Raw genomic sequence first — 15051 nt, 5'->3', positions numbered from 1 at the left:
GAGTCAGTTCCAAACAAAACCTCATCTTCTACCCCCTTTCCTGTCTCCCAAAAGGAAAGCAGAGAAGGTCCCTGCAGGGCTGTAGAAACGCAGATGGAGAGCTCCAAGGCAGCTGGGGCCTTGGTATCATCAAGGGATGCTGTGTAGGGCACTGAAATGAGCTGGACTTGAGCTGCTGGCTTGGTCTCCGAACACGGAACACCAACGGCCTTTTCTGTTCTGTTCCCCGGCGTTTCCCCCCCACTCCCACCCCCCACCCCCGGCAGCAGCAGGGTGGTTGTTTTGGGAAGCTACTGGTTTTGCCATTTGCTTCCAGAATCCCAGAGACTGTAACAAACCTTACACTAAACACCGTTCAGTCCTGAGTTGGGTGTGAGCCCAGCAAGGAGGGCCGAGTTCATTAGGACTCTCTTCCCTCCTTGGCGTGACGTCATACATGGCCTTCAGCCTTTCCTTCTTCCATGGCCTGCCTCTCAGATCTTTTACCCGCCTCTCCTTCTACAGCCTTCTTGCTCATTGCTTTGCTGGCTGCTTCCTGGGGGTTAAAGGAGGAGGTAAAATTAGCCTCTGTCTTCCCAAGATGGGTTTTATCAAGTCTACAACAAATGTGTCTGCTTGTATTTGGGGGAACAGTTGATAAGTGGGGGTGGCCACCTGCAGTAGGAAGAGCTTGCAATTTGAGGTGGCTGTGGGGTCATTAAGTCTTGTGATGGTGGAAGCTGGGGCTCACAAACAGACTTGGGAGCAGAGGACAACTGTGGGCAAGGAGCTGACCTGTTTTCAGACAGACCTATTCCCAGCGTGGCACTCAACACAGATGGTACTGTATAGTACCAAGTGAGGCTGTAGTAACACACCTGTTTTCAAGCCAAGCTGCACATCTCAACCAGGAGGGATTACTTGGCAAAAAAAAATACTGATGGGCTTAGAATTTTTTTGTTTTGTTTTGTTTCTTTCAAGACAGGGTTTCCCTGAGTAACAGCAGTCCTGGCTGTTCTGGAACTCACTCTGTAGACCAGGCTGATCTCCAATCCACAGAGATTTGCCTGCCTCTGCCTTCCAAGTGCTGGGATTAAAGGTGTGCGCTACTACAACCTGGCTAAATTGATTAATATTTTAAATGACAAGCTAACTTGGTTTGGTGACAGATACCTGAAATCCTAGAACTCATGAGGCAGAGGCAGGAGATAAAAGTAGCCTGGTCTAGAGTCTTCTACGACTCAAGGCTTAGCCTCCAGTCTTCCATGGACACGAAGGGCCTCAGTTCCCTCGGGTTGGGTCCCGGCACGCACCTTTGCATCCTGCTCTGCGAACTTGGTGAACATGTTGGCATACACCCTGCGGTCTCGCTCATTGTGCTCCTTGGCCTTCTTCTGGCACATGCAGATCTGCAGTCTTGCGGCCTTATTCTGAGGGTTCACCTCCAACACTTTCTCAAAGTCACCTTTGGCTGACTCAAACTCGTTCATGAGCAGCTGGGCTTCACCCCTTCTGTATAAGCCTTTCTCATTGGCACTGTCCAGTCCAAGGGCCTAGAACAGAGAGGGCCCACAGTTTAGGAGAGGTGGCTGTAAGTCTTCTCACTTGAGGGTACTGAAGAGGATCTTTAGTAAACAGTGTGCAGATCAAGGGAGACAGGCAGAGAGGTGCAATTATACCCTAAGATAAGCACCGGTATATACAGGGATGACATGATAATTAAGTGCACTTTGATTTTCAATGTTCTAATATAGAATGCCTCCTCCAAAGCTCATGTGTTTACGCCTGGACCCTTGGATGGTACTAGGAGGTCTGACTGGACCCAAGGACCCTTCATCAGTGAGTCTGTACTGAACAGGCAGTAAGGGATTAGAGCAGTGGTTCTCAACCTGGGGGACACAACTCCCTTAGGGGTCACATATCAGATATTCTGAATATTGGATAATTACAATTCATAACAGTAGCAAAGTTATAGTTATGAAGTAGCAATAAAATAACTTTATTGATGGGGGTCAGCACAACATGAGGAATGTATTAAAGGGTTGTAGCATCAGGAAGGGTGAAGCACTGGGCTGACCAGAGAGGAAGGTCAAAGGGGTGTGATTTTTTTTTTTTTTTTTTGAGACAGGGTCTCACTATGTAGCTCTGGTTGTCCTGGGACTCAGTAATATAGACCAGGCTAGCCTCAAACTCATGGAGATCCACCTGTCCCTGCCTCCTGAGTGCTGGGATTAAAAGCATGTGCCACGACACCAAGCCCTAGAGGTGTGCTTTTGAAAGTATACTGTCTCTGGGTCCTGTGTCCTGGCTTCTATAAAAGCAAGTGACTTTTCTCTGATATGACTTTCTGCTACCATTCTCTGCCCATAGCAATGGTGCCAGTCAGACATGGATTGAAACCTCTGAATTAAGTGTAAGACAAAGAGCCCTACCCCTGACTTGTATATGTGTATCCATGTGTATGTAGGCCAGATGCCAATCTTCAGGAACTGGGGTTTGCTGAATATGCTGGCCAGCCAGTAAGCCCTGGAGATCTGGCCTACCGACACTGGGATAACAAGCATGGGTGGCCTGGATTATTATTATTGTTGTTGTTGTTATTGTGTGTGTGTGTGGGGGGTGGGTGTTTTGCCTGCATGTTTGTCTGAGCACTGCCTCTACACCTGTGGAAGGCAGAAACGGTATTAGGATCCCCTGGAACTGGAGTTATAGAAGCTGTAAGCCACCATGTGACTGCTGGCAATTGGACCCAAGTTCTCTGGAAGGACAGCAGGTGCCTTACCCACTGAGCCACTCTCTAGCTCCTCATGAACAGCTTTTATGTGGGTGCCAAGGACCAAACTCAGGACCTCACACTTGTGTGACAGGCACTTCCTCCCCACCTAAAATTGTAAGTGTTCCTATCTCTAGCACTTCTAGGAATTTATCCTGTGCAAACACCCAAAACAACATGTGAAGAGAAGCCCCGAATATACAGCATTCTTCCCTAACTTTTAAATTATTATGAACATGAAGATCTTACAGTGAGGACCAGTTAAAGTAAACCACAACAGAGTCACATAATGGATCTTACAACGACAAGGCTTTTAACCCTAAACAAGATGAGGGAGCATTGAGAGAGTGCTCATCTGACAGGGAAGGGAGTCCTGGCCTCATGGAACTGTGTCCAAATCTTTCTCTAGTCAGCTTAAAGTTCATTTTTTTTTTTTTTGGTGTGTGTACATATTATGCATAAGTGTATGAGTGTGCATGCATCTGCGCGCGCGCGCGCGCACACGCACACTCGCACACACACACACCAGAGGTCAATTATCTTCCTCTATTACTCTCTGCCTTACTTTTGAGGCAGGGTCTGCACCTGAACCTAGCTCACAACTTTCATGGAAGTTGGCAGCCCACACACCCTTGTGATCTTGATTTTCCCGTCTACTCAGGGTTCCCTATCTGTGTGGGTTAGGCTAGGCTTACTATGTAGGTGCTGAGATTCAAACTCCAGTCACCCATACTTGCACAGGAAGTGCTCTTATAATCACTGAGCCATCTTTCCAGCCCTAAACCCATGTAATTTAATTTAAATATAGGCACAGACTGGGGCTGTAGCTCAGCTTGCTGAGTATATACAAAATCCTAAATTTTATCTTTAGCTTAAAACAAAACAAAACAAAACAAAACAAAAAAGCCAAACCCCAAAGCATAAACAACAACAAAGTCTAAAAACTGGTGTTGTGGTGTACGCAGGAGGATCAGAAGTTCAAGGTTATTTGTGGCTATACAGCAAGCCTGACGTCAGACTGGAATGAGACCTAGCCTGAAAAAAAAAAAAATTAAACATAGATGCTATTCCATATTTGTAAAAAAGAGGAGGAGTATTTACAGAATGATTTGGGAGGGGACAGAGATGGCTTAGTGGGTAAAGGCACTTGCTGATAAGCTTGACAAACTGAGTTGGATTCTCAGGACCCAGACAGTAGAAGGAGAACTGACTCCCCAGGGCTGTCCATATGTGCATGGCTTGTACGCACCACCCATACACACATAATGAATGTTTATAGAATGTGGAGGGGGGAACTGGGTAGAAGTATAACTCTTGCAGATCTGAAATCAGGTCCCAGCAACCACACGCAATAGCTGACAAATGGTGATTCAAGCTCCAGTGAATCTGATGCTCTTTCCTGGCTCCTGGAGCACCTGTGCGCACATTCCCACACACAGCAGGCAGATACAAGTATTAAAAAAAAAAAAAAAGTGAATCTTAAAAAAAAAAAAAGGCTTTGGGAGAGCAGGTTGATGGGAAGTCTATGGCTGGACTCTCTTGTATGCTTGAATTCTGAGTCGCTTTGTAACAGCTCTGTATTTACTGCTGGGCAGTGGTGGTGCAAAACTCTAGAATAGCACCTGGGAGGCAGGGGCAGGTGGATGGATCTCTGTGAGTTGGAGGCCAGCCTGGTCAACAGAGCAAGTTCCAGGACAGCCAGGGCTACACAGGGAAACCCTGTCTCGAAAACACACACAAAAAACTTTCTTTTGTAAGAGTTGTCTTGGTCATAGTGTCTCTTCACAGCAGTAGAACAGTGACTTAAGACAGTCATGATTAGCTACAGGCCCACCTTTAAGATACACTTAATGGTAACGTTTACTTATATTGTAACATATACTGTTCCTTCTAAAGCTAGGTGTCTGTAAAAAGAGCCCACACTAACTAGAATAGAGAGTTGCCAAGATGGTTCTTATAGCAAAACTCTGCCACTTGTAGTAATGGATCAGAGCACAAATGCAAATCTGTGAGGGCTGCTGAGATGCTCTGGGCCTCTTAGATTAAATCTGTTTTCAGTGTTTGAAGGCCTAAGAAACTCAAACTAAATCTGCTCTATTAAAAGGGAACCCAAGGGCCAGGGAAGTGGGCAGTGGTAAAGTATTTGCCCAGCATGCACAAGGCACAATCCTCAGCAGGGCAAACAAAACAAAACAAAAAGTGGAACTCATACGGTTGGTTCTATACTATGACACTCAAAACCAGTATGAGACCACGGATGAAAACTGTCATCAAGTCTATGAAAAAAATTATGTAAAATGTCTGATAGAAATAGCCCACATCTAGCCCAATCACCTGAGTGTCCCAGCTCATGCTGAGCATAGAGCAAACTGTCTGAGGGAGGCTGAAGCTTCACATGGACTGAGAGTGAAGTGTGGGCCACCCCAGTGCAAGTCACATAACCACCCACCTTGTCGCAGCACTCCACAGCTTTGGTGTACTCTCTAAGTTTCAGGTAGCACATGGCCAGGTTTAGGAAGGCCGCAAGCAGGAACGATTCAGAGGCCTTTGACTCCTTCTCCGATAGGCCATACTCCATCTCCAGCCAGGACACTATCTTCCCGTACTGAATTACAGCCTGCATGTACTTGCCTCCCTAGGAGAAAAAGGCCAGTGATGACTTGTGCTCTAGAAAGGATGTAACAAAGTATGAGCATGGCCTGCCTCGGCTGAGTCCTCCCACGACCCCCATGACCAGGCCTCAGCTCTCCTACCCCTTCCTAGTCCTATGGAAGCTCTGCTGGCCTGTGAGGTAGCCTGTGTAGCAGGCTGACACTACAGTATGCTGTTTCTTGGCATTCTTCCAGCCTGGCAGCAGGTTCCAGCCTGGCAGCAGGTGGTTACACATTTGAAGCCAACCCTCAACAGTCTTTCAAAAGGATGGTGAGCTGTATGGCTTATGGAAGGGGGTGGTGACTTTTCTCTCTTCTCCTGGCAATCAGCATTACATAGTAAACACTACAATATGGTAACGTAGTCCCCAGACAGCAAGCCTGGGCTCTCTGAAGCAGATTGCAAGTCCTGGGCTCTCGTGAGTAGTGTGAGAGCAAAACCAGCCAACACAGGCAAAACTGCAGCAGTGTGGCTGTGTCCTGGCATTATTGTACTTCTTTTTTGTTTTTTTGAGACAGGGTTTCTCTGCTCTGCATTGCTTTGAAGCCTGTCCTGGAACTAGCTCTGTAGACCAGGCTGGCCTTGAACTCACAGAGATCTGCCTGCCTCTGCCTCCCAAGTGCTGGGACTAAAGGCAAGTGCCACTGACACCTGGCACATTACTGTACTTCTAAGAGTAGGCAGTGGGCCAGAGTACTGTGTGCTGATCCATGGGCATACAGTATAAGCAAGCTTGAACAGCAAAACTCAATGTGTGAGAAAATTGGTCTACTCTTATTTGTCCTACAACCCCTCCTCTGCAGTACTAAAAACTGAACCCAAGGCCTCCTGCACACTAAGTAAGCACTGCACCCATTATATCTCCAAGCCCTCATTTTTATTTCAGACAGACAGGACCTTGCTAAGTTGTCAAGGCAAGCCTAAAACTTGTGGTCCTCCTGCCTCAGCTTCCAGAGCAGTGGTTCTTAATCTTCCTAATGCTGTGACCCTTAGGAGTCAACCTGGGCCAGCACACCTGGCCCTGCTGACTAATGTGTCCTGACAGCTGTAAGCTATTGAATGATGCGTGCAGCAGGGCTCTGAATAAGAAACTGCAGTGGAGACCACGTGCTTACTGCTGTAATAATAGTAATCCCACGAGTGGAGTGACAGCTGGGAATCATGCAAATGAGAGGGCTCTTCTCTGCAGAAGGCAAGTACAAGCCTGAGTACAGAGGACACTTCCTATCAGATGGCAAAAGGGCAGACACATTGCAGGACATTAACCCAATGTTTACCTGCTGAACACTGCAGAGACCAGTGCTAGGACTGACTGCACTCATGGCAGCAAGGACATCTCCAGTCCCCCCCCCCAGGCACAACCAGCGAGCCTCAGACACACGTCCTTCCTACAGAGCACTAGGGGGCGCAAGAGACCTACACACAGCAGGGAGTTCCCAGCTTGCACAGGCCACCTGTGCTTAACAATGACTTTCAGAACTAGATGAGGTTAGTCATTTCCTGCTTCTCATGAGTGTTAGAGGTTGAAAGGAAGTTTCAACACCAGTCTAAATAGCACAGCTCAGTCCTGCTTTGCCCACAGCTGTAAACCAAACTTGCAGGTCAATAAAAATGTGCAGATGTCTTGAAATACAAATCAGCAGTGAAGCCCATCTCTGCAGTTGCCCACACAGCTGCATGTTGTGTGTGGCACATGTGAAGTCAAACATCCTGGGAAGATGGACTGCTGAAAGCGGGCACCGCGGAAAGGAAAGCTGCCCTGAGCGCTGGAAAGGGAGGGTGCACAGGAGACAGCCTACCAACACTTCTAAAATCCACAGCTCCAGCTAGCATCCACAACGCAGTCTTCACCTATAATTAGGAAGGTGCCTCTAGGACATCAGCGGTACAAAATGTTCAGAGATGTTCTGGGGTAAGTCTCAGGTCAGTGGTTTTGAACCTTTCATTAATTTTCCCCTAACAGACTAATGTTTTGAAAGATCTTGTCTATCAAATTACATGTTAAAAATAATATGTTCCATATGTGTGACTGATGATCCAGATTTTATCCAGATTGGTAATTTTAGGAATTACCTATCAAAACATGTTGAAATATATGTATCATCACCATAATGCTCCCAAGCAACACGTGTAAGTGATCTCAATCACATGAAAATCAAAGGCTGGATTTTTCAGATTCCCAACTCAGAGCTCATACCTGTATGTGCTCTGATTCATACATTATTTTAGAAACTGTTAGCATAAACAAACATGCGTATATTATTAAAATCCCTGGATTTCGCTTTAAAATGAAGATCCAGTATCACTTACAATAAACGAAACTCATCCCTACCATTGCAGTGGCAGTCACTAAGATGGTCCCGTGACCCCATCACGAGTCTCAGCTCCAAGCGAAGAACAGATGAACTGCCCCCCAAAACAAAGAGCCCAGTGGTCTTTACTTCTCTGCCAGTGTTCTTTTGGGGTGACTATGGCCTCACGGTTGCCCCGCTTGTCTCCACCCACAGGTAAGATTGTAGAGGTGGCAGCAGCACATGTGAGAAAGAAGCTCACGAAGACTTGACTCAGGCCTGGGCTTTACAGGGTTACAGAAACAACCAAAAACATTTTTTTCTTTAACAAGGAAAAAGCCAAATTCTCTCTCCTCTCTCTCTCAAGACTGCAGTTATAAGAAAGAAAATCTAAGCACACGTGTGCGTGAGAGAAAGAGAGAGAGAGGGAGGGAGGGGGAGAGAGAGAGAGAGAGAGAGAGAGATAGGGCTTCACTATGTAGCCCTGGCTGGTTTGAACTTGTTCTACAGACCTGGCCTTGAACTCACATAGATCCACCTGCCTCTGCTTCCAGAGCACTGAGATTAGAGGCGTGTGCCACCACAGCTGACTGCAGACTTCTGGCTTCAATCTCCTTACTACAAGGCAGGGAACTGAATCAGCTGCTTCCAACAGCATCACCTAACCCAGGAGAACATGTCCATTTTGGAATTCTCAACACTTAAGTCTTCACTTGATGTGTATAGACACACATTTGGGAGTGGGCTGGCAAAAATCTGCATAGCACTCTGAAATCTCCTTTCTTGCACCCGGGATCAGGACCTATGGGATAAAGCAATGGCTCCTAGGTCCCACGGAGAGGGCTCTGAGGAAGCAGCGTCATTATAGGGCAGCTATAAGTGGCATCACTGTGGACAGTGCAAGATTCAGTGCGCTCTCCCCATCAGGTTCTTGGGTGGGCTATGCTGAGCATCCCTGGATGCTGAATCACCTATGCAAATCTCCAGAGCTTTCTTGGTACCCAGCCAGCACCATTAGTGGCATCTTTATTTTGTTATTCTGTTATAGCAGCAGTGACATATTTCTAGATAAAACTTATCAAACAAGATGGGCAGTGGTGGTGCATGTCTTGAATCCCAGCATGTTGGAGGCAGAAGATGGTAGATCTCTGAGAGTTAAAGGCTAGCCTGGCCAACAGAGCAAATCCCAGAATAGCCAGTGCTACAGAGAAACCCTGTCTAAAACAATGACAACAACCCCCCTAAACTTATCAATCAAATATTAAAGATTTATTTTGAGGATGCTGGCTGTGAAAACTGCTATTCCAATTTAGAGTGCAAAGGTAATTCATATTTCTTATTAAAGATTTGTTTATTTATTATGTATACAACATTCTGTCTCCATGTATGCTTGTACACCAGAAGAGGTCATCAGACCTCATTTCAGATGGTCATTAGCCACCATGGGGTTGCTGGGAATTGAACTCAGGACCTCTGGAAGAGCAGTCAGTGCTCTTAACCTCTGAGCCATCTCTCCAGCCCCCTGGTAATTCCTATTTCAAGTGGAAATGGTAATGGAAACAGAGCCTTCTTGGTTGTGTTGACATGAAAACAAGTGCAGTGCAGTAATGTGGGGATCACTCATTGTGATTTGAAGACTATCTGTTCTTTCCTGTCACAGGTCCTAGTGACCTGTCAGGAGTGGAAGCGTGAAGCCCACTCCTGTGAACTCTGACCTTAACAACCTCTCTCCATCCTTTCTCTCCACACCCACTGCACGCTGATGACAGACCAACCATGGTGCATGAGGCCTTGAGTGGGATGCAGGTGAGCAGGCCAGGTGCATCTGCTCTGAGGGGAGGTTACCCTGTGCTCCCAGCATACAGAAGAGGTGCCTGTATTTTTGCCTTCACGCTCCTCTCACCGATCCTTACACTGCGAACATGAGGCCTGTGAAAACTGATGATTGTTCTTACCCAAAAGGAGCTGGCAGCATGCAGAGTGGGGATACTGCATGGACACATGAGTAACAGCACAGCAGGGAAAGGGTTACAGGGACTCACACACCTTGAAGTACACAGTGCCCTTCTCTTTGACAATGGCAGCCTGCTCCAGCTTTTCTTTGGTGTCCATCTCCCAGGATTCTTTGGCCTGTGTGTAGATTTGTGGCATCAGTTAGATGAGGAGGGCACACATTAGTTGGTGCCTAGAGAATAAATAGCAGCTACTTCTAGAAGATACCCAAACTGTGTGCCGCCACTGCCAAGCCACTGCCAGGACAGTGCTCTTGGTGCCACTTTAGAAACATGAGCCATAGCTCCCAAGCTGTGGTCTGCCGCAGGCCATCCATGGGGAATGGGCAAAGCACAGCGGGAGCATCAGTGTGAACACCCTGAAGGACTGCACTTTGGAATGACAAAGCAAAGCTCCTGAGGACCTCCTCACTACCCTGCTGCTAGCACTCCTGTTTCTGCCAAGTTTGTTTTCCAACTCCCAAGTGGGATCATTACTTATGGTCCAGGCCAAGCTATACATACATGGAGAATTTCTTAAACTCTACATCAGGCACTGTCGTATCATTCATAACCATATACATGGATTATGGCCTTTAACAGTATCAGCTTGCAGGTGTGTACTTGGGAAAATTCTTTTCTTTTTTTCCAGACAGCACTGCATGCATCTCAGGCTGGCCTCCACTTTACCACGTAGACAAGGATGACTTTGAACTTCTGATCCTCCTGCTGGCACCTTCCAAGTGCTAAGATTACTGGTATATGTCTCGATGCCTGCCTTTACTTGGGGGATTTTCAGCAAAATACGACTGGAAAGATGGCAGCTCATCTGGAGACATCACTGCAGAGCTGTACATAAATGTTCACTATCATCTGCTGCATTATTATGGTTTATATTATATGTATCCTACTCTCCACAACAGTGCATGCAGGTCTGGGGCTATCACTCAGTGAGAACAGTGCTGTCCTGCATACTTACGGCCATGGGTTTAATCCCCAGCACTTAAAAAAAATACCCATATAAACACCTGGATTTAAGATCACAGAACCCAGAAGAATAACCAGAGTCTTTTAGGAAATGTAATAGGAGTGGTTGGTTCTATTTAGTACATATGGATTAGAAAGTTCAAGTGAAGGGCTGGAGAGATGGCTCAGCAGATAAGAGAACTGGCTGCTTTTCCAGAGGACCTGGGTTCAATTTCCAACACCTACATGGCAGCTCCCAACTGCCTGTAACTCCAGTTCCAGGAGAGAAAGCTGACCCTCTCACAGACACACAGGCAGAAGAGACACTAAGGCACATAAAATAAAAATAAATCTTAAATAAATGTAAGAAAGGAAGGTAGGAAGGAAGAAAAGAAAAGAAAGAGAAAGACAGAAAGTTAATTTAGATGGAGTCAGGTGGGCAGTGGTGGCGCACACCTTTAATCCCAGCACGTGGGAGGCAGAGGCAGGAGGATCTCTATAAGTTCGATGCCAGCCTGGTTTACAGAATGAGTTCCAGGACAGGCTCCAAAGTTACAGAGAAACCCTGTCTTGAAAAACAACAACAAATATTATTGTGTGTGTGTGTGTGTGTATGTGTATATATATTTGTGCATACCCGTGTGAACAACAAATATTGCTAGCGTGTGTGAAGTTGTATAAAGATCACAGGTCAGTGTTAGGTGTCTTTATCACTCCTCACCTATTTTAAAAAAAACCTACTTTTACTTATATATATATATTTTTTTTTTTTCAATATATATTTCCTTTGTCTCCTTCCTCCCTCTCTCCCTCCCTTCCTTCCTTATGTTCACATATATCCCTGAAGGCCAGAGGAGGGCACCAGGTCTCATTACAGATGGTTGTGAGCCATGTGTGTAGTGCTGGGAATTGAACTCCTCTGGAAGAGCAGCCAATGCTTTCAACCTCTGAGCCACCTCTCCAGACTCCTTTGTCTCTTTTCCAAAACTTTATTGATTTTATTTATTTGTGTGTGTGTGTGTGTGTGTGTGTGTGTGTGTGTGTGTTGGGGGTGGGGGTGGGGGTGGTCAGAGGACAACCCTGCAGAGTCAAGTTTTCTCCAGTGTGGGTTCTAGATACAAACTCAGGTTGGGTTTTGTGGCTTTTACCCATGCTGCCATCTTGTCAGATCTTCACTTTATTTTTTGAGACAGTTCTCTCACTAAACTTGGAGCAAACTGACTGGCTGGCCAGCAAGCTCTAGGGTCCTCCTGCCTGCTCCAGTCTTGGTTTACTGGCACATGTCTCCATGCCTAGCTTTTCACATGGGTGCTAGAGATCTGAACGTCTTCATGGCAACTTAGTGAGCCATCTTCCCAGTGTCTTCTTCTTACTTTATGTTTTTGCCTGGGGGTGGTAGAGGTGGTTGTTACAGGGTCAATGCTATATAACACAGGCTGGCCTGAGACAGGTGATCCTTCTGCTTTAGCCTTCAGAGCAACAGGACTCTAAGTGTACACCACCATGTCTGGCTTCTGACTTCAATTCCTTTTAATAAGGCAGGGGACTGAAGCAGGTGAGTTCCAAAAACATCACAGGCCTCCCACATGGGTCCACCCAGTGACACACACAGAGACTCGTGGAGTGGTGACAGCATAAGCTTGGTGCAGTGTGACAGTAAGAATCTTCTTCAGAAAGCAAGGACAGGAAAGCTAAAGGCCTTGATAAGCAAAAGATGCTTTTCTTCCTCTTCACTTGGAGACACAGCTGAGGGTTACAGGGATGTGATGTGTCTGCCCAGTAGAGGCAACTGGAGCCTATAGAGGTAGCTATGGGTTGGAAGTCAGTCCAAGGAGGCCATGGCAGATTCCCTGTCTCCTGTTCTTGGACAAATACGAAAACAGCTGGGTAGCAGGTTTGTTTCCTGTCACAAGTCGAAGCCTGCTGGCCCCAAGACTGAGACTGTGGGATTGCAACCTGGAGCCCCAGCAGAGGCATCTGCATGACCCCTGTGAAGTGTACAGTCCGTTCAGCACTGAAAAGCTGCACCCCAACTCCCCCAAGGAGCCACTTGGCAGTATGTGAACTTTTTTGTCCTCAACCCAGGAAAAAAAGTACAAAAAGAACAAGCCTAGGAACAAATAAGGGAACAAGTCTTGGATTCTACCCAAAAGTTAAAAAAAAAAAAAAAAAAAAGGCTGACACAGGAACAAAATAACAGCAGCTCCTCGTATATATCCCGTTATGTCAGCTTTCCCATGCTCTAAGCAGAAGGGCTCGGGGCTCAGAGGAATCACGGTAATGAGAGGTGAGAGGTAAGCACAGAAATAAACACCACTTAGTTAAACACCTAACACATAGCTATGGGAAGGGCACGAGAAAAATTCTATCATGGTTTTAGAGAAGTTCGACTTTCTCACCTTTTCGAAGCTCTTAAGTGTGACTTCATACATAAGCTCAGCATTGGGTTCAATGCCAAATTTAGGCTTCCCTGCCTCTCCAAAACCATATCTGAAATGGAGAGTAAAGAGACAAGACTTTAAAAGAACTGGTGTATTTCCAGATACTTCGTTGGTATTCTGAGGTACAGAATCAGCCTGTTGTGTATCAGAGACCCAGTAGAGGCTGAAGGAGAAACACTCCATGCTTCAGTGCTGTGTTCTCTCAGACCTGGCTGTATCTGTTTTTATCTACACACGCATGCATGCACGCACGCACACACAAATATTCCTGTACTATCTATCTGGGATAGCCTGCTTGGTATGTTTTTCAACATTGATGTCGTTTTCTCTGCTTGACTTTAGACTTAATTCTTTCCTTTTTTGCTACAAGGAATTTCTCCCTTCAAACTTTATGGGCAGAAAGGATATAAGAGTCCACTACTACAATCATTAGAAAGATCAACAGTTTTATTTTCATAACTTTTAACATTTTTGTCATCCATTATTATTGTTTTTTGTTGATCTTTGTCAGCTTCATACTTGTCAACTCCCCACCATTCCCTCCCCTGCACTGGAAACTTTCCCCTCCATGTCCCCTCCTACTCCCATGTCTGAGTTTCCTAAGGACTCTGTTTCTGAATGAGCTTCTTCTCACTTAAGCATTGCTGCCTTCCCACAGTGCTGCCTCCAATCAGATAAACCCGAGGGCAGCACATCAGCAAAGAAAACAACTCCTAAAGACTTAAAAGGTGCAACACAGCCAGCAGCCCAGCACCCCACTTAGAGGCATGCAAACTTTTAAACCTCCTAGTTATCCTATCTAAGATGTAGTAAACTCCCTTTAGTCAAAACTTACAAAAATAAGCTGGGTGATGGTGGCATATTCTTTTAATACCAGCACTCCAGAGGCAGAGGTAGGAGAATCTCTGTGAGTTTGAGGCTAGCCTGGTCTACAAAGCTACACAGAGAAACCCTGTGTCAAAAAGACAAACCAAAACCCCAAAACCCCCAAATAACAATAACAATAGCAACAACAAAAAACCACTGACAAATAAACCCCAAAGGGATGTAAATTTCACTTTGAGGGACAGGGTCTGGCTATGTAGGGTGCTAATGGGGGGCTTGTAAAAGGCTCTAGGGAACCACTTCTGATCTTAACAAATGGATTGTATTTGGGAAGCACGCACCCCCATGGAACTCTATCTGCTTTAGGGTTTCCCATCACCTAGAACACTACCCTAAATCAGGCATGGTGGCTCATGACTTTAATCCCAGCACTTGGGAGGCAGAGGCAGGCAGATCTCTGTGAGTTCCAGGACAGCAAAGGCTATAAATAGACTGTCTCAAAAAACAAAACAAACAAACAGACAACAACAACAAAATTAGAGTAATGTTCAGTCTAATAGCAAGGGGTTCACTGGAACACCATTTTTATTTGCCATGAGCAAAACTACTCTTGAAATATGAAATGGCATAAAAAAATTCAGTCAGCCCAAACTTGCAGGCCATGGTTTGAAAGATATCAAGATTGGGCTAAAGCTAGTAATCTTCCACTGGAGTCTTCTTGGGGGTCAAGGGGCTGGGGGAGAGCGCACACACTGAGTTGTACATGCTACTTCTATTCCTTGTTTGCGTTTTTTTCCAGGAAAACCTGCTTACTCACTCACCTCCCTTGTTACACAAGAAAATAAGAAAATGAGCTGGAGCAGAGGTACACTAGGCCTGCAAAGAACTGGGTGTGGCAGCTCTAACACCAGGCAAAGGGCATCTTCAGTAAAGCAATAAAGGAAAGGATGCAATTGCCAGTGGCCAATTCTAGGAAATGCTGCCTGTTTTTCTGTGTGCCTGCCTGGAGGGAGGGAGGGAGGGAGAGGGGGAAGGGAGGGAGAGAGAGAGAGAGAGAGAGTGCTGTCCCTCACCTGCTGCAAAGGAGGCAGGCAGGTATCAGGTGGGTACTTCTTAAGTCTGCTGCTGCAAGC

The 15051-nt window shown here is 46.1% G+C and overlaps 1 protein-coding gene across 2 annotated transcripts in view; it reads right to left on the bottom strand.

Moving 5' to 3' along the window:
* Positions 1-255: 255 nt before the first annotated feature.
* Positions 256-15051, bottom strand: part of Fkbp5 (FKBP prolyl isomerase 5) — an 80028-nt gene continuing 65232 nt past the window's right edge. The window contains exons 7-11 of one of the 2 annotated variants that reach the window (XM_051187116.1): positions 13052-13142; positions 9742-9825; positions 5202-5387; positions 1293-1532; positions 256-535 (exon numbers count right to left, since the gene is read on the bottom strand). In XM_051187116.1, the coding sequence (XP_051043073.1) occupies positions 431-535; positions 1293-1532; positions 5202-5387; positions 9742-9825; positions 13052-13142 (706 nt within the window). In that variant the 3' untranslated portion in view covers positions 256-430. The remainder of the gene's footprint in view (positions 536-1292; positions 1533-5201; positions 5388-9741; positions 9826-13051; positions 13143-15051) is intronic. The other variant, XM_051187117.1, reaches the window with a different exon arrangement.

Source organism: Phodopus roborovskii, unplaced genomic scaffold (assembly GCF_943737965.1).
Source record: "Phodopus roborovskii unplaced genomic scaffold, PHOROB, whole genome shotgun sequence".
NCBI classification, from domain to species: domain Eukaryota; kingdom Metazoa; phylum Chordata; class Mammalia; order Rodentia; family Cricetidae; genus Phodopus; species Phodopus roborovskii.
This window is presented reverse-complemented; position numbering and strand designations above follow the sequence as displayed.